Here is a 20,446-nt window from a genome sequence, read left to right as displayed (position 1 = left end):
ACTGCAGAATCTAGATAACCTAATATTTGTGCTTCACTGAGTTAAATATTTCCAATACCTAAAAATATCAACTACATTGTTCATGTCTAAATTACTCTTAGAACAGCATTACTTAATAATACATCTGTATAGGGCTCTACAACACATTTTCACATAAACTGCCTCATTTAATCCTCAAAACAGTCCCATGAGGTAGGTATTATTTCTCCATTTTCTCACTTTTCTTCAAGTATGCATTATTATTAAAGATCATAAATACTTTATTCAAAGTTTAAAAGAGCATACCATAACCAAAAGAGTCAAGACTAGTCTACTGGAATAGGCAATATTTATTTTTTTATTGTCCAGTGGAAGCCTTTCACGATACAAAAATAAGAAACAAAAGTATTATTATAACTATCTACTAACCCATACATCAGTAAAGAACACCAATGGCATTATACCAAAAACAATCAATAACAATCTTAAGACCATTTTGTTATACTAAGTCAAACCCCTGCCTCCATTGCCTTTATATACCTTTCCTGACTTTTTTCTATTTCCACTAAATAAGAGAAACTGTTCTATTTCATTAATAAGGCTACTTCTTAAAAATAAATATATTCTAACCATATTTAAGTTATATGAAATGTCACCCTATTCCATATTCATTATCATAGACTTATCTACATAACAAAGTAAAGGAAACACAAAGCACAGTAAATATCTGATGCTCTAAACTAACAGCTTTAAAATAAATAGGCTTAACAAATCCACATTTACCTCTGACATAGAAAGTGACTGCAACGTACCAATATATGCATACAGTGAACAGAAATAATTCCTATAAACACAAGGCTGATTGGTCCAAGCTGTAGAAGAGAAAATTTATAAGGTTTAAATATTTAGGTTTAACAAAAATTGAGTAACCTTATAAGCAATAAGTTGGGCAAAATGATTAAATAGTCATTTGCATAAGAGAAAACAAACTTCTTACAGAAAGAACTTCAAGTAATATTTAAGACAAACGTGTATGATTCCATCTTATCAACATGGCTACTAAAACCTATAGAGTATATGTGTGTGTATGTATGTGTGTATGTATATGTATATATATGTCACAAAGTAGAATAGACCAAAATATCATATTTAATACCAGAAGGCAAGTATACAACTATCAGTGTTCCACCATTATAATTATATGCAACTGTGCATCATTATCTAAATGACTGAAAAGCATAATATCAAATTGGGATTGTGAGCAATCCATTTCTTCTAAAGACTTGTTAGCCGGGCTCAGTGGCTCAGCCTGTAATCCCGCGCCTTGGGAGGCTGAGGTGAGTGAACTGCCTGAGCCCGCGAGTTCGAGACCCGTCTGGGCAACTTGGCAAGACCTCATCTCTACAATAAATCAAAAATTAGCTGGGTGTGGTAGCGCGCGCCTGTAGTTTCAGCTACTTGGAAGGCTGAGGCAGAAGGATCGCTGTAGCCCAGTAGGTCGAGGCTGCGGTGGCCAGGAGCGGACACTGCACTCTAGTCTGGGCGACAGAGTGAGACTCCGACTCAAAAAATAAAATAAAAAATAAAAAAAGAAAGACTCTTGTTAAGTAATTACTAGGTGTCAGAATTATTTTCTAAAAATTACTAATTACTAGGTGTCAGAATTATTTTCTAAAAATAATTACTTCAAAAAGTGGTACATAAAATGTCAAGTATTTATTTACTAAAATAAAAATGATGCCTGGGTTATCGAAATACAACCAAAATATTGCTAAGGTTTATTTTTAGAAAATCAAAAATTTTTAAGTTACTCTAATGAGGATAGATAAAATAGTCAAATACAGAGAAATAGTTAAAAACTGTTTTTCAGAAACTGAGCCATTAAAAAAAGGTTAAATATAATGTCATTACTTCATAAATGAATTCTTTCCTATCAAGGTTCTCAGTAATTATAATAATTACAATAATTATCTCTAACAATGCTTTAAATTTTTTTAAAGTGTTATTCATTTTCTTAATTATTATTCTTTAAGCCTGAAAAATGTGTATTCTATTTGGAGTCTAAAAAACTATACAATTCCACAATACAAATAATCGGCTCTATATTTGCTGATATGAGTACACTGTTTAACTCTCTGCAGATTCAAAAGAGTAGTAAGATAAAGCCATACCTGGAAAAAAAGTTAAATCGCTTTAGGATTGTGGGGAGGTTTGTTAAATTTACAAAGTAATTAGGTAGAAATTTTTAAAAATCATTTTTGTTAGGTATTATCATAGTTAATACAATTTTATGAATTCAATAGCTAAATGATCATCTAAATGTGACTTGACCAGATTGTATCTGACTAGGCTAGATGTTAGCTTATGGTAATTTTGGCTATAAATTAGACTGTGTATTAGCTAGAGATCACAAAGATAAGTCTTACCACTATTCCTGCATTCTTTATTGCTAATGGAAGTCCTAAAAGGCCAGTTCCAATATTTCCTTTAAGAAGATGCATAAGAGTTTGCACAAATCTGAAAAGTAAAAGTTATAAGATTTAAATGTTTTGGAATAAAAACTATTAAAATCACATGATCATGGTTTTAGTATTAAAAGGGAACTGAAAATTAATCTAAGCAAGGAATCAAGTAACATTTCCATTCAACCTGGGCCAGAAGTCATACTTGGTTCAAGTCCTATCTTTGCTACTTAAAAATGAAATACCAAGAGTTATTGTGGAGAATAAATCAGTTAAGTGAAAGCGTTTTTGCACACAATAAAGTAATACATAAAGAAAAGGTAATTTTATCATAAGATACTTTGCTGCTATGATTTTCAGATCAATGTTGAAGATTAAGCTGGTAAAACAGTAACTAATTGATAATGCCTACGTAATCATGCTATTAACACATTTGATCTATGACTATCAACCCAGGAAGAAGTTAATTTAAAGAAAAAGAATACAAGTTTTAAAACTATAGGTATCATCAGGTAAGATACATACTAGTTAGCTTTTAGTCATCATGAATTCCCTAAGGAATTTGGCCTAAACATAGTTTAGAGAAATATTTGAAAGAGGTCTCTTGACCAAGAAGAAATAAATTGAAACTAAGAAGAGCAAAAAATTTAAACTTGTCTTTTAAAAAAAGTTTGTTTAAATTTTTTGTTTATACTCTTCTAATCAACTGAATTTCATGCTATTTTGCAGTAATTATTATAATAAAAACAATTCTATTAATGATAAAATGTCAAAAAAAGTTTTTAAAAATATCCAGTATTTCCTATTTCCATTACTTTGTTTCATACTACACATTCATCATGAAGAAGTGTTTGCCACCTTCCAATGCCTAACTCTTTATCATTTCAGAAACTACTTCTCTGAACATACTTATTCGTCTCAATCAGATCTCCCTTACTTTCAAGATCCACTGTGCTCCATATACATCATCAGTGCAGTAATTCCTATATACTACTTTGTGATTTAAATGTTTCTTCTTTCCCAAATAGTCTATAAACATCTTGAAGGTGAAGACTGTGTCTTATGCATCTTTGTATCTTGCAGTATCTAGTAAAATGCCTTGCCCATAAGAAGATTACAAAGTACGTACTGAATGAAAAGGAGACACAACATAAACCAAAACACTTACGAGATGCCCTCCGGGCCATGGAGCTGGTAATGCTTCTGAACTGGTAGAAGCTCTTGCTCACGTTCTTCATCCGATGTACCATCAAAGCTCTGCTCATTTATCAAGGGCCTCATTACATCCATATCTTAGAAAAGAAAAGAGTATTTCACCATTGTTTAGAAAATTGGAATAAAGTTGACATAAATGAGTTTTAAAATACTAAGAAATACCATTTGTACTCATCTTTACTAGTTCTACCCTGAGAAAGTCAGTTCACATTAATGTCCTAAGTTTTAGAGTATTTAAAAAGAAACAACTAAATTTATTTGCTGTATGTTCTGTTTAGATTAATTAGAAAAGCTTAAATACGCAATGCAAAACTTTTTCTGCTTTATCCACACAGGGTTTGTAGTAAATGATCATAGAATTGTATGATGAGAGATGTGAAGAAATATTCAAATATGTCTTCATCTCTGGTTAGCTTCAAATCATACTGTATAAGTAAATAATAATCATGTTTTTAAATGCTTTAAGAAAACTATAAAGCTGTTACAATATTTTAGGACCAAAATTTGCCCTTTACCACTTTATCCTATTCACTAGCATGAAATTTCCTAAGAATATTCTCTTGAATAGTCACACTAGTTACCAAATACAGGTTAACACTAATACAATTATTTAATCTACATTCTACTTTCATCAACTACCAATAAAGTCCTCTTAGCAAGTTTACTTCAGTTCAGGATCTCATATTGTGTTTTCTTCAGTTCAGGATCTCATATTGCATTTAACTGAGTTGTTCTACTAGTTTCTCTACCATTATATGTTTTATGATGCTCTTAATTCTTTTTTTTTCCCCTCAATTTTTTTTACTACCTTGTTTGACAGCTTTCAGTGGTATTCTCTGACTTCCACCTATTATCTACACAACAATTAATAATTTTACTCTACTTTCTCCTGTTGCTGTCCCTTATTCTCTCAATTTTTAGTTGTATTCTTTCTACTCTGGCAATACATATGCTTCACACACTATTCTCCCAATCATATTTCTACCCATTTCTTAGACTTATATCTACAATCACTACCAAAATTCACTGTCAGTTCTATGCCAAAATTTCCTCAATTATCCTTCGGCTGGAAGAAGTTCATCTGCTTGTAGAGTATACATCAGAATAACCTGTAGGGCTTGCAAAAACACAAACTGATGTATTCCGTTCCAAAGTTTCTGACTCAGGGTCTGGAATCAGCCTGAGAATGTGAATTTCTAACAAGTTTCCAGGTGGTGCTGATGTTGCTGATCGGGAGAACCATACTTTGAGAACCACTACTCTAGCAAATTCCTCAGGAAGGTCTTATGGGCACAGTATTCTTCGAGTTTTGCATGTTTCAATAGCCTGGATACTTGAAGAACAACTAGATATAAAATACTTGACTCACACTTTCTATCCTTGAATTTCTTGAAACGGCTGCTCCCCTTTATATGCTACTTTTAAGAAATCTGATGCCAGTCTAATTTTCTCAGGCACTAAGTAACTTGTTATTTTTCCTGAAGATCCTTTGTTTTTTGTCTTTAAAGCCCAATAGCTTTACTACAATACATCTTGGGGTTGTTAGTTCTGAGTCAATTTTCCCAAGAACATTTTCTTGAATTACAGTTTTAAATATTTGTTTGGTTCAATTTTTTTTCTTCTTTAGGATTTCAATTACATGCATGTTAGATCTTCTTTGCCTTTCATTTCAATTGCTTTCTCTCTGACCCTCTTGATGTCTTTCTTTACCTCGTCATATTCACTCTTCTTATCTTTTTTCAATGACATTAAATTTTCATTCAATACATTCTCCTTTGGACACCTTTTACTTTATTCTTTATTTGTGGTTTTTCTTATTTCTAAGCATTTCATGCACAGGAATACTAGTTCAAGAGTGTTCTTCTACCTCATCAACAAGGGTACCTGCATAATGACCATTGGTATACCTAACCCACATCTTTAAAATAACAATTTTTAAAAAGAGTGTTCTCTTCTGTCACTATAGTGAAGTTTTATTTATTTTATGAATGATGTTGAGCTGTTAGGAATGAGGACGAATAAGTGGCATGCTCTTGGTTTTCTTTCACTTCTGCAGGACCCTCAATTTTCCTTGTTATTTCCTTATTTCCTTCCATTGTCAGGTATCTGCAGGGGATCACTACTGTTGTATATATCTTCTTCTTCCAGAAGTAATGTTTTCTCAAGGCTGCCCCCTCAGTCCCACTCATGTTCAGATTCCTTTTCTGTATTCAGAGCTGTGAGCTATGAACTTCTAAACCTGACCTCTGTTTAGACTTTTACACTTTAGACTTTCTCTTTCTGAGGAAGATTTTCACTGGGCTTCCTCTGGTCTCCTCTGCCTCTCCTTTTTTCCAAATTTTAAAGATTCCTCTGCCCAATTCTCCATGCTTACAGCAGCAACAAGAACGTTGAAATTTGCTGTGTCTTTCTCTATTTGCAGATAATTTGAAGTTTCTGGCATCCTTGTTCTCTTAGTAACGCTAAAAAGAGCAATTTTATGAATGGCTTACTTGTGTTCCTGCTTGAATTTACAAGTTTTGGAGGAGGATGTGTTGTAGTAGCCACCATTAGCCCAGTGCCAACTGAAATTCAGCATATCATCATATTTCATAAGAGTATAGTGATGCTTTAAGATTCTGGAAGATGCTTAAAAACAGCATATAAAATGACTTAAATATTCCTCCTCTAATAATGTAACTAAGACACAATAGTAAAATTCACTAAATTATCAAAAGTTCCAAATTCCTGGAGTCCAAATTAATGAGAATTTTCTATAATTCAAATTCCCCAGCTTTGCCTTTGGATTGTTTTTCTAAACCTTTAATCTTTAGGACATTCTACAGAGATTATTTTTTATGATTTCCTGTTTGTGTTTGTTTGTTTTCCAATATCATAGGTGGCAAAGTCTACACCTGTGCACAGTGAAAAATTAAGTGTTTTCGCAGTATAAGGCCCACTAAGAGATCTACTATCTCACATTTACTACAAAGATTTATTGATTTATTTATTTTGAGTAGGTGTCATCCTCATAGCCACTGCAGCCTCGACCTGTTGGGCTCAGGTGATCTCTCTGCCTCAGCATTCTGAGATAGAGACTTATTAATATAAATTATCTTCATTTTTCGTTTGAACAGACCCTGTATCCTTTTCTGTAAACTGATACTTTGTATTGTAAACTGATACTTTGTATTGTAAAACCATCACATTAGTTTGCTAGGGCTGCCATCACAAAGTACTACAACATGAGTAGCTTAAACAACAGAAATGTTGTCTCAAAGTACTAGAGGCAAGTCCAAAAAGGTTTTGGGAGAGTTGGTGCTTTCTGAGGGCTGGAAGGGAAAGCTGGGTTCCAGGCCTCTCTCCTTGGCTTATCAACATTCATCTTTAAGTTCACATGACATTCTTCCTAAAACCATGTCTGTGTCCAAATCTCCCCTTATTATAAGGACACTAGTTATATTTGATTAGGGACTGAGCTGACTCTATCATGGCCTCATCTTAACCTTATCTACAATGACCCTATTTCCAAGTAAGGTCACATCCTGAGATACTGCGGGTTATTACTTCAACATATGAATCTGGGCAGGGGGTACTATTTAACCCATAACAACCAACATTATTAGCTGTTTCAGCTTCAGTTTCAACTACAAACATGTTAGTATTTTTATTGCTAAATGTACTCCATTGCTCTTGCCAAGTCTTGAGTTCGTTTGCTTTTATTCATTTGGTTTATCCAACTGTCAGTTATTTGAATTTTCTAATTTCTTTCTGCCAAGGGCTGTGCAGTATGTTCTGTGCTGTACTAAGTACACTATCTGTTCTCAATAATGATAACTATCATTACCAATATTTTAAACGCTGAACAATCTGTTATTTGAAGCACACTGCCTGAGAGATCACAGCAGCAATGGAAAGTCAGGGTAAAGGTAAGTTTTCTCATAACTATAAAAAAAATGAACTCTAAATGATAAGTTTACTTTTAATGGCATCATCAGATTTATTTTTTAAAATATGTTTTTAGGTAAGCCTAAAAATCTAGAATTGTTAAGATGATTTAAAAATTCTAAGTTCTGTAATTCATAGAATCAAGTTTTTAAGACAGTATTATAGTGTTCACTCAGATTCTCAAGTAAAAGCTAGGTGGACTTTCCATCACTCTTAACAAACTTAGATTGTTTAATAAGTGTCTTATTCAATTTGTTCAATAGAGTAATCCCCCATGGTTACACTTTCCCTAGTTTTTAAATTCATTATTTCTCAATGTTATGTGTTCTAGGAAACATTAAACATGACTTATTGTGAAAGATAGCTTTTCATATACATATTTATTTGCTTTAAGTCCATTTGTCTCATTCCTCACACATAAAACGTTAATAACAAATTAATTACTCCTAGGTGTAAAAATACAGGTAGATAGCAGGAATAAGATCTAGTGTTCAGGTAGCACAACAGAGCAACTATAGTTAAAAAGAATTCATTGTATATTTCAAAATAACTAGAAAAATGTATTTAGAATGTTCCTAACACAAAGAAATGATAAATGTTTGAGGTTATGGATACCCAATTATCCTAATTTGATCATTACACATTGTATGCCTGCACCAAAATATTGCATGTACTCCATAAATACATTATGTAACCATAAAAATTTTTACTTTAATTATTGCAGAAAGCTCCTTTAACTAACCTTGTTACAATGAGATTAAAAAGAGTTTTTAAAAATTGAAATCATTTGTGAGAAAAATATTTCTTAACAGTGTTAGGAATTTAAGAAATACACACTTACCGTTTTGATTGTACCATTAAAGCAAAACCCTGCAAAGTGACAAATTAAAAGTTCTAACTGTATGCTTAAATATAATTTTTAAAACTACACTTGAAAAAGCCTCTAAGACATTCACCCTAGTTTTAGTCCATATTATTGAGGTAGCATTAAATATTAAGGAACAAATTTGTTAAAGTAAGTAAATTAAGAATATGTAAAGCAATCAGGTTTTAAGACTTAACATTAAAATAGCTCCTGAATCTAAAGAATAAATCAAAAGACACCTAACTACAAACACCTAGAAAACACTTAATAACCAAGAAGCTATATCTTTAAATACAAACATTTAAGCCTAGATCTCTGAGCATTAGATTAATAGAGTCAACTAGTCATTTATAACTTTTAGAAGTTCTAGGTAATAGTAATATAAAATGCTAAACTGTATTTTATTCCCAATTTAGGTATAGTACAGAAAAATGTAGTAATATTGTTTTCTTACATTTAACTGTTTAATTTTTAGGAAAGGTATTAGTATTGGCATTAGTCACAAAATTAAGTAGGGCATTCCAGGCTGGAATACACTGTCTGCTTGACAAACTTTAGGTTGGCTGAATGTGACTGAAACAGAAGGTGTATGTATACGGCAGAAGATTAAGCTGGAAATCTTGAAAGATTCTCAAATCAGTCTTGTCAAGAACTGCAGTCCCTTTCCTATGAAAGGTTTCTGGCTCAAGTTCAAGAAAGAAAGCACTCATCACCACCACCACACCCTTCCCTTCATTATTTCAGTCACAAGAGATGGAAGGCAGTGAGGTATAGAGTCAAGGTTCAATATCCAGACACTCCCTGGGAACCTCTGGGGAATTCCAGAAAGACATACAGATGAAAGTGGTGACTAGAGTTGTTTTTCTTGGCACACAGACTCCCATGGCTAAACTTCTGATGTGCTAGGGAAAAGGATGGCAAGGACTAATATGGCTTTTATGCCCAAAAGCCTGCAGTCAGAACACACTACAGGAGTTGAGCTCAAGAGGTACAAGCAATTCAACAAATTTCCTTGGTTTCTGGCCCTTCTCCAGGGCCCCTATTAATAGACTGTCATCTTCTACCCAATATCTGACAGTACAGTAGCCCCTCAACACAAAAGATCTGGGACTCATGACTGAATGTATTCAATAAAAGAGGCTGCAACTGTATAATATTCAATTTCACAAATATTAACAAGGTCCCAATATGTTAAAAACCAGTAGATGCTGGGAATAGAGCAATTATTAAAAAACAAAAACTTTGCCTTTATGGAGCTCAAATTCTAGTGAGGGAAAGAGACAACACATAAGATAATAAGTAAAACACAGATAAACTAGATAATGTTAAGTGCTGAGAGATTGACAAAGCGCCTGTAATTTTAGACAGGACAGCGAAAATAGGCCTCACTGAGAAAGTGGCATTTTAAAGAACCTGAAGTAGGAACAAGAATGAACAATGTGGATATCTGGGGTAGAGAAATCCAGACAGCAGAAGAGCAAAGGTAAAAACTGTCAGGATGCAGAGAGCCTGGTGTGTTTAAAGAACAGGAGGCAAGTTCGAGCAGGCAGAGAGCAGCAAGCAAGGGGAAGAATGGTAGGACATGAGATTCCGGTGACAGAAAATAGATTCTATAGCCTTGGAAACCATTCTAAGTGACAGAGAAGGCAGTAGAGCAGTGTTATCCAACAGAAATATAATGTAAACCATAAATATAAAAGTTTCTAGAAATCACATTTCAAACACAAAGAAAAAGAAACAGGTGAAATTAACTTTAAAAATATAATTTATTTAGCCTGATATATCTAAAATATCATTTCTATTTGTAATCAACATTTAAAAATTGGGACATTTTACATTCTATTTTTCATACTAAGTCTTTAAAATACAGCATATATTTTGCACTTACAGTATATTTCAATTCAGACAAACTACATTTCAAGTGCTCAAGAACCATATATTAACAGCTATCATACAGGACATCATAGCACCAAAGAGTTTTGAACAGAGGAGTGACATCATTTAACCTACACTCTTTTTTTTTCTAGTGACCTACGTTTTAACCATCTTCCTCCAGCCTAATTTTTCTTATGTACAATTAGACTAATAACATCTGCCTCACAGGGCTTTGTGACATCATAATCACAAATGTTAAAGTATAGGAAGCTATTCTATACATCATATGTTTTATATATATATAATATGAAGAATGAGACAATGTATGAAGCATAGAGCCCAGACCATGGCACATAATAATCAATAAAAACTAGTTTTCTTCCCTTTCCTACATAATGACATACGAGAAGAAAATAAGCTGAATAAGATTTTAAAACACCAATCTTTGACAAGAAATGAGAACTAATAATAGTAAGTAATAATTCTCAGCAATTATGAGCTAGACACTGTGCTATAAGATTGAGTATGCGGCAGAGGAGACAAAGACTAGTGGAAGGGACAAGTACACAGCAACCCAACATAGTGAAAGCTCCAACAGAGTCAAGAAATATGAAATAAAGTCTAAACACTCACCCCAGAGGAATTAAAATACACAATCCAATTTACATTACACATATCTATTCTCTCTAATGTCTTGCTGTAGTTTTTGGTCACATACTTGAACTGGGCAGCTCTGAAAAATGCTTTGATTACTACTATAGGTAAGAATAATGCCTTATAAAATAAAACACTATTAAGCAATGGATATCAAACCACCTCGACACAATTATTTCTATTTACAAGTAGAGAAATTATAGCTAAGTAAGAAGAATCAACTAGGCTGTTTTAGTATTATACAATTGTTATTATACACATCATCTATTGTATGGTGTATTATACAAAATACCACATGTATAAATAATGGTGCATGCAAACGGGAACATTCTTTTTTACAGGTAAAAGGATTTTATTTATTTTTATTTTTATTCTCATTTGTACCCCAACACCTAGAAAAGTGTCTGGCACACAAATGTTGAATTTTAACATTTTGACTGAGTTCTCATGATCTTAAAGCTTACAAATCTAAATCGTCAAGAAAAGCTTACCTTTGTCAACTTAGTGATTACACAAAAAAATTGAGAGTTGAAGGGCAGGAGGTCAATTTATCTTCACAGTAGTTGGCAAATCATAATTTAGACAAACTGCTTGAAGATTATGAGTGAGATCCTGAAATTTTGAATTCAGGTTCTATTTTCAATTTTGTGTCTGACTAAGAATCATTTCTGTGTTCTGCAAAACCAAGATGAAATAACCACTAGTTTTTTCCTAGACACTCTGGGGATTTATCTCAAATTTACATTAGAATACTAGTGCAATGTCAGGACAGGAAAAACCTTTTTTTAAAAACAATTTTTTTTTATCCAGGGGTACATGTGCATGTTTGCTACATAGGAATATTGTGTGATGGTGAGGCCTGGGCTTCTATTAAGCCTATTATCCAGGTGGTGAACCTGATACCCAGAGGGTAGGTTTCAGCCCTTACCTGCCCTCTTCCTTTCACCTTTAGGAATGCTTCAGTGTTTATTGTTCCCATTCTTGTGGCAGGGGCATACAGTGTTTAATTCCTGCTTATTAGGGAGAACATGTGGTATTGTCTTCTGTTTCTGTGATGATTTGCTCAGGATGATGGTCTCTAGCCGCATCCATGTTGCTGCAAAGGACATGATTTTGTTCTTTTTATGGCTATGTAGTATTCCATGGTGTATATGTACCACATTTCCCAATGCATTCCACCAGGGATGGACACCTAGGTTGGTTCCATGTTTTTGCTATTGTGAACCGTGCTGTGATAAACATGTGCACGCTGGTGTCTTTTTGGTAAAGTGATCTGTGCTCCTTTGGGTATATACTCAGGAGTGGAATTGCTGAGTTGAGCAGCAAGTCTATTTTTAGTTCTTTGAGAAACCTCCAAACTGCCTTGGAGTGGGTGTAACTAGCTTGCATTCCCCACCAACAGCTTAGGAGTATTCAAATGGAACATTCTTAAATTAGACAGTACTTGTGTGCCTCTTATATGTCCAGACAATTGTTTCAACCTCAATTTCCCAACCTAAAGATCAACCTAGTAGTTTCAAATTGTAGACATCTTTTAAAACCACATTAATTTAGCAGTACCATATGTATTCAAGTCTTAAATATGTTTATTCTTTTCACCTAGTAATTCTATTTCAGGCAAGTTGGTATATAGAGAAAAGGATGTTAACTGAAACAAAACATTATAAATACTGAAAATCTGAAAGCAACCACAATGTGCAGCAATCAGCAAATTGCTAAATTAACTATGGCACATCCACTTTATATATTACACTAACATTAAATTAGGTTGTGAAATTTAGTAAAAGAAGAAAAAGAGTGGGAAAAAACTATATAGTCACAGTATGATCACAATAATATTTTTAATAGTTAAATAGAAAGACAGGAAAGTAAATATACCAAAATGTGAAAACATTTACAAGGATATAGATGGACAACAAAATTATGAGTCCCCTTTGGGGCACACTGTGGAAGATGTGGGAAAAAAAAGAAAATAATAAATGTATATTACTATTGCAATAGCAAAATAAAGGGAATTACTTATATTTTGGCAACAGACAAACTAAAAGAAAGTAGAAATTGTTTATTTTTAAAAATAACATAATGTTTCCACCTAAACTTATAAACTACTATCTAGATACGAAATAGGAACAGTAGCTATTTTGTTCATTTCTGACATGGAGAAAATGCCCACAGTAAGAAACCTTCCAGTAATGCCCATGGTCTATGGAGTGCAGAACTTAGGCTATGTATATACCTGTATCTTAACATCTCTACCAGAGCTTTTCACACACTTTTTAAAAAATTCTTTTAAAAAATGAGTAATAGAGAACTATTTGGTCACTGCAAACAAAATCAGAAAATATATCAATAAACAACATTTTTGAAATCAAAAATTACTTAGAAATTTCCCAGAATTACCACTGTTAACATTTTAGAGTACACACACATGCATGCAGACACAAATGCACTCACTCCCATATACTCTCATTCTGTCTTAGGGTTTTAAATACTATATACATGCTGATGACTTCCAAATGTATATCTGCAGACTTGACCTCTCACTAATTCTAGACATAAATCTGATTGCCTACCTGACATCTGCACTTGGATGGCTAGTGGGCATCTCAAACTTAACATGCCCCAAGCTCAGCTGATCCCACCACCACACCTGCTCTTCCTGTGACTTTACCCTTCTGTACTGGTTATCTACTGCTGCTAACAATTGATGGCCACTGTCAGTAGGTCTTAGTTCTGTGTAACATGAGCCTTTCCTCAGGGTTGTTTGAGTAACCTAACAACATGGCAGTTGGCTTCCCAGTGAGTGATCCAAAAAGAAAAAGCAAAGAAGGTACACTGCCTTTTACCATATAGTGTTGAAGTCACACATCATCACTTCTACCAGCATCTTTAGTCACTAGAGATAAGTTACTAAGTTCAATCCATGCTCAAAGAGAATGAAATTTTCTTCTCCTTAAGAGAAAAACATCAAAGAAAATGTAGGCATATTATAAAACCACCATAACATCCCAGGTGACAACACTTTCATTTTTCTATATACTCAGGTCCCTGTCGTCATCCTTGTCTCCTGTTTTACTCTCAACGGGCAACCAATCTGTTATGAAAGCCTGCTAGTTCTACTTGTGAAGTATGCCTAGGAAACTGACCACTTCTGTTCATGTCCACAGCCACTACCAAAAGCTTTAAAGAACCTACATTTCTCTTTCCTGAACACTCTCCTGCTTCTTTTTCCCGCTTCAAACAGCAGCCAGTGTAATCCTTTTAAAACTTAAGTCCAATCATGTCACTCCTTTGCTCAATGCCTGCACTAGTTTGCCATTGCCTCAGAGTCAAAGTAAGTCTTCAAACAACCTGCAAGACCCCTACACAATCTGACCTCCTCACTGCCTCCATCACTCTGCTCCAGGCAATCGACCTTCTTGCTAGTCCCACCTTTACTTGAGTTGTTCTTTCGGCCTAGATTAGTCTCTTCCCAGATACCCACTGGTTAATTCCCTTCATCACTTGTAAGTCTTTGCTCAAATGGCACTTTTTCAATAAGGCTCATCTGAACACATAAAATACTATAAACTGTCCAGCCTCCACCCTCACTTCTGATTTCCCTTACCCTGCTCATTTTCCACAGCACTTGACACCTAACATTCAATTAACTGGTTACTGTCTTTTACTACTTCCCCTTACTAAATAAAAGCTCCATGAGAAAAGAAACCTTGATCTGTTTTGTTCATCATTTATGTCAAGGGTCCAGGAGAAGCTGGGCTCAGTGGCTCAGCCTGTAATCCCACGCCTTTGGGAGGCTGAGGTGAGTGGACTGCCTGAGCCCGCGGGATGAAGACCCTCCTGGGCAACTTGGCAAGACCTCATCTCTACAATAAATCAAAAATCAGCTGGGCGTGGTAGCGCGCGCCTGTAGTTCCAGCTATTCAGAAGGCTGAGGCGGAAGGATCGCTGGAGCCCAGCAGGTCGAGGCTGCGGTGGCTGGGAGCGGAGTCTGGGTGACAGAGTGAGACTCCAACTCAAAAAAAAAAAAAGGGTCCAGGAGAAGCTCAATGAATATGTGTTAAATTAATGCACAAACATAACTTCAAGCAAACTGAAATAGTTTGAAACTTTTTTTTCAGTTAGTATAAATATATATGGTGAACATCTTTCCATATCATTTTTAATGGCTGGGCAGTATATGACTACATGTATACCACAACTTACCTAACCAATTCCCTTTAATTGTACATTTAGTTACCAGCTTTTCTCTATCATAAATACTATAATGAAGAACTCTTGATAAAAATATTTGTTACATTACTTATTTCCTTGGGAAATATTCTAAAAGTAGAATTGCTGGTTCAAAGGATACATACATTTTTAATTACAAGTATAATTATCTTGCTCCTAGCAGCAATACACGAGAATATCCATTTCCCGACATCCTCACCAGGGCAGATTATTAACAAACTTAATAATCAGATAAACCTGGCTTCATGTCTGGGTTCTGTCACTAATGAGCTTAAAATTACTATGCCTATAAAATGAAGACACCAACAGCACCTATCTCATCCAACTGTTGTGAGGATTAAAGACAACAATACATAAGTAAATCATGTGCTTGCACACAGAAAGCACACACAAAAATGCTAAGTCTATTGTCTCTATCATTACAACTTTTAAAAGTCAATTGCAAAGTGACCTCCATATCATTACAGGAACAACAACTATTAGTTACTTGCAATAAGATATTGTTTAAAGCTCAACCTCTTTCTTGAAGATTACATTTCATCATTCGGCATCAAATTTAAAAATATCTCTATGTATGGTGCACATAACTGGGAGGACTATCAATTTACAACCCAGATCTTTATTTGTTTTCTTTCGGACACCAGGTAACCATGAACAAACACCCTCTGGCACCATGAAACGACAAGGTCGGAGGAAAGCCAGAAAACAAACTTTGCCAAGAGAGTTAGCTACAGGTATCTCCTGTTCCTCTGGTCGGCACGCCCTGTTGTCACTCCTGGGACAGCAAAGGGTAAGTAAGGATTCATCTGGGTGGTGACTCCAAAGGGACTGCTGCATTGAAAAGCAAAGCACTCGGAAGGCTGAGGCGGAAGGATCGCTGGAGCCCAGCAGGTCGAGGCTGCAGTGGCCGGGAGCGGCCACTGCACTCCAGTCTGGGCGACAGAGTGAGACTCCAACTCAAAAAAAAAAAAAGAAAAGAAAAGAAAAGCAGAGGGGCTTCCAGACAAGATGGTGACAGAATAGGTCGGACAGTGAATCTCCACAAAAGCGAATGTCTATAAAAACTGCGTGAGTGGGTGTGTGCCAGTGGGTAAGTGAAAGTCCATTTGAGGGAGACTCAGACCCAGGGCTCTCCTGAGATTGGAGACCCAGGCACACAGGATCGTCTACTGTACTAGAGGTTCTCTTGAGAGGAGGTAGCAGAGAACAGCTGCCCCTCACCAACTGGCACCCAGTCCTTGCTGTCACCTGCAGTAGCAGACCAGGCACAAGCTGGAGGAGGCAGATCGTAGAAATATGGAATAAAGCTCCAACACCAGTAACAAGACACCTGTGGGCACCATATTCTCAAGTCTAGGACCAGGCAGAGAGCTACATTGCCCCAACCAAGGATTAATTGGAATCCCTGATGCAGACAGAGAGACAGAGACCGCCCTGGAACAAACATTCCATGAAATTATCCAAGAAAACTTCCCTCATCTCAGTGTGGAGGTGGGGTGTCTGTTTCTCCAAGTCTGTTCGGTGGCTCAGCCTGTAATCCCATGCCTTTGGGAGGCTGAGGTGAGTAGATTGCCTGAGCCCGTGGGTTCGAGACCCACCTGGGCAACTTGGCAAGACCTCATCTCTACAATAAACTCAAAAAAATTAGCCAGGTGTGGTAGAGCACGCCGTAGTTCCAGTTACTTGGAAGGCTGAGGCGGAAGGATCACCAGAGCCCAGCAGGTCGAGGCTGCGGTGGCCATGAGCAGCCACTGCCCTCCAGCCTGGGCGACAGAGTGAGACACCAACTCAAAAAACAAAACAAAACAAAAACAAAATCTTAAGTTGCTATCCTCCCAGGGGTCTGTGTGAGACTCATTCTCACACAGTGGCACAGACACGTCAGAACTGATTGAGAGACTTGACAGCAGAAGCAGAAATTAGGGTGAGTCTGGATCTGATCCATTCTCCTCCTACAGTAGTCCATGGGGCATCTGACCCACACTGAGAACAACCCTATCAGCCTGTGCTGAGAACAGAGGGGAGAGGTTGGAGATCAGAGCTGTTAGAGGCCTGAAAGGAACCTGGAGTCACAGAAAGGGCCACAGAGAGAGTTTTTTATTTCTTCTTTTTTGTTGTTTTGTTTTATCTTTTTTTCTCTTTTCTCTTTCTGTTTTTGTTTACGTTTTTATACTTGGTTTGTTTCTGTTATTTTAATGGATTTTTTTCAGATTTTCTGTTTATGTATGGGTATTTTTGAGGGAGAGTACACCAACGGGGGGTTTTTGTTTTCTTGTTTGTATAACTGTCTATATGTTTTTGTATTTTTTGTTTTTTTCTGTCTTTGTTTGTCTCTCTGTTTATTTGTTAGTTATGCCTGTCTGTTTTCCCTCTTCTTCTTCTCTGTCTCCACCTCCCTTTCATCTTCCTCTTTCCTTTTGCCATTCTTTTCTCATCTCATTTTTCTTTCAAGGGGCAAATAGACACCCCTACTGCATGGCCAGACTGTACAGCAGTGGGAAGTGGGTTCAAGAGGGCCCACACACCTGGCAGCAGATACTGGGATCTGCAGATAACTTCTGAATCACAGTTTCCACATTAATTAACTCTCAAAACTGCAAAAAGCATAGACCCTCACCTCCAATCCAGCTTCAGAATTGAACAAACCCAGAGGATCTACAAAAGGAAGAATAGGAGATTGAGCAAACAGAAATATAACTAAACTAAACAACAGAATTAAAGAAGAGGTTAAAAAAAGAGGAAGGAAAACAAACACAAATGAAGAAAAGCCAATGGAAGAATATGAGTCTCACACAGACCCCTGGGAGAATAGCAACTGAGTAAACAGACTTCGGAACTCAAACACTGAAGAGCCTCCAGAATGACTGGTCCAAAACACAAACCCAGATATTAAGATATTAATAGTGAGACTAAATAGAAATGAAGAGAGATAAGAGAAAAGAATGGAGTTGATAACCAAGTTAACAACAATAAATAATACAATGAATGAAATACACAACAAACTGATAAGCATGGAAAGCAGAATTAACCAAACAGAAGAAAAAATCTCAGAGCTTGAAGACAAAAATATGGAACCCAAACTGTTAAAAACATAGAAAAGAAGCTTTAAAAGACAGAACAAGGCCTCCAAGAGAGGAGTGATTATTTCAAGAGGCCGAATCTAAGATTAATTAGAATCCCTGAGGCAGACAGAGAGACAGAGACCACCCTGGAACAAACATTCTATGAAATTATCCAAGAAAACTTTCCTCATCTCAGTGATGCAACCATTTAAACACAGATTCAGAGAACCTCTGTAAGACAACAAATGAGAAGACCAACTCCTAGACACATAGTAATTCATCTACACAAAGTATGTATAAAAGAAAAATTACTAAAGGCAGCAAGAGAGAAAGGTCAGACTACCTACCAGGGAAAACCAATTAGAATAGCAGCAGACTTATCTACAGAAGGACTTGAGGCCAGCAGAACTTGAAGTCCAATCTTCAGAGTACTCAAAGATAAACAATTTCAACCAAGAATTACCTACCTGGCTAAGCTAAGTTTCATCAGTGACGGAGAATTAAAATTCTTCCCATTCAATCCCTAAGAACTTACGCTGCCTCCAGACCAGCTCTATAAGAAAAACTTAAGAAAGTATTAAACACAGAAGAAAGGAAAGAAAGAACATCAAAGTCCTTCCCAAGAATGCAGAAAAGATTGAAAACATACATGAATCAACCCCAAAATCAAAAGACAGACAACAAACAAACAGCAGCAGCAACAACAAACTCTATAAGAACTTCATGACAGGGATAAACTCTCATATCTCTATAATTAGCCTGAATGTGAATGGACAAATGAACCACTGAAAAGATATAGAATGGCAAAATGGATAAAATATCATGAGGCAACAATATATTGTCTCTAAGAGACACCTCTCAGCAAAAAGGACTCACAGTCTCAAAATAAGAGGATGGGAAACAAAATTTCAGGAGAACAAAACACAAAAGAAAGCAGGAGTTGCAAACTTAATATCAGACAAAATACCCTTTAAGCTTCCAAAAATTTAAAAAGATATGTAAGGTTACTAATAATGATAAAAGGTTCGATCCATCAAGAAGAAATATCCACCATAAACATATATGCACCCAACACAGGATCACCAACTTTCATAAAGCAGGTTCTAAGTAAATTTAAAAAGGATATTGACTCTAACACTAACTATCATAGCTGGGGACTTAAACACCCCACTAACAACCCTAGACAGATCATCAAGATAAAAAATCAACAAGGAGATCTGGAGCCTCAATGTAACACTTGACCAAATGGACTTAACTGGAGCCTCAATGTAACACTTGACCAAATGGACTTAACTGATACCTACAAAACACTCCACTCAACAACCACAGAATATACATTCCACTCATCACCACTTGGAACGTACTTTAAGATCAACCACATCCTCGGCCATAAATCAAGCATAAACAAAGTCCGTAAGACCGAAATTCTGCAATGCACCTTCATGTGCCAAGATCACAGTGGAATAAAAATAAATATGAACACCAATAAAGTTCTCCCAAAACTTACAAAAACATGGAACTAAACAGCATGATGTTAAACAACTGGACCAACACAGAAATCAAAACAGATATGAAAAGATACCTGGAAACAAATGAAAGCAAAGAAACATCTTACAAAAATCTCTGGAATACCATGAAAGCAGTACTAAGAAGGAATTCATATCTCTACAAACACACATGAAGAAAATGAAAAGATCACAGGTTAACAGGCTAACAAATCACCTAAGGAAGCTGGAAAAGCAAGACCACCAAAACCCTAACTTCAGCAGAAGAATCCAGATCACCAAAATAAAAGCCCAGATTCAAGACATAGAAGACAAAAGAATAATACAAAAAAACCAATGAAACCAAAACCTGGTGTTTTGAAAAGATAAACAAGACTGATGAACCCCTAGCTAAACTGACCGAGAAAAAGAGAGAAAAAGCTCAAATAAACACAATCAGAAATGCAAAAGATCAAGTCACAACTGACCCCACAGAAATACAAAAGATTACCAGAACTTCCAGAACTATGTACACGAGTATGGAAACAAACTCGAAACCTAAATGAAATGCAGGACTTTCTTAAATCACATAACCTCCCCAGGTTGAAACAAGAAGAAACTGAGACCCTATATAGACTAATAACAACCCAGGATATTGACTATGCCATAAGAAAACTACCTTAAAAAAAA

The 20,446-nt window shown here is 35.7% G+C and overlaps 1 protein-coding gene across 2 annotated transcripts in view; it reads right to left on the bottom strand.

The window, feature by feature from the left end:
- SLC36A4 (solute carrier family 36 member 4) overlaps positions 1 to 20,446 on the bottom strand; it is a 47,275-nt gene that overhangs the window by 23,540 nt on the left and 3,289 nt on the right. Inside the window, exons 2-4 of one of the 2 annotated variants that reach the window (XM_008049337.1) lie at positions 3,610 to 3,733; positions 2,406 to 2,496; positions 763 to 851 (exon numbers count right to left, since the gene is read on the bottom strand). In XM_008049337.1, the coding sequence (XP_008047528.1) occupies positions 763 to 851; positions 2,406 to 2,496; positions 3,610 to 3,731 (302 nt within the window). In that variant the 5' untranslated portion in view covers positions 3,732 to 3,733. Of the gene's footprint in view, positions 1 to 762; positions 852 to 2,405; positions 2,497 to 3,609; positions 3,734 to 20,446 lie in introns of those variants that run through there. The other variant, XM_021708181.1, reaches the window with a different exon arrangement.

This window comes from Carlito syrichta, unplaced genomic scaffold (genome assembly GCF_000164805.1).
Source record: "Carlito syrichta isolate Samal-C Ts95f unplaced genomic scaffold, Tarsius_syrichta-2.0.1 Scaffold132195, whole genome shotgun sequence".
In the NCBI taxonomy this organism is placed as follows: Eukaryota; Metazoa; Chordata; class Mammalia; order Primates; family Tarsiidae; genus Carlito; species Carlito syrichta.
The sequence above is the reverse complement of the archived record's forward strand: the minus strand, read 5'-3'. Positions and strand labels throughout refer to the sequence as shown.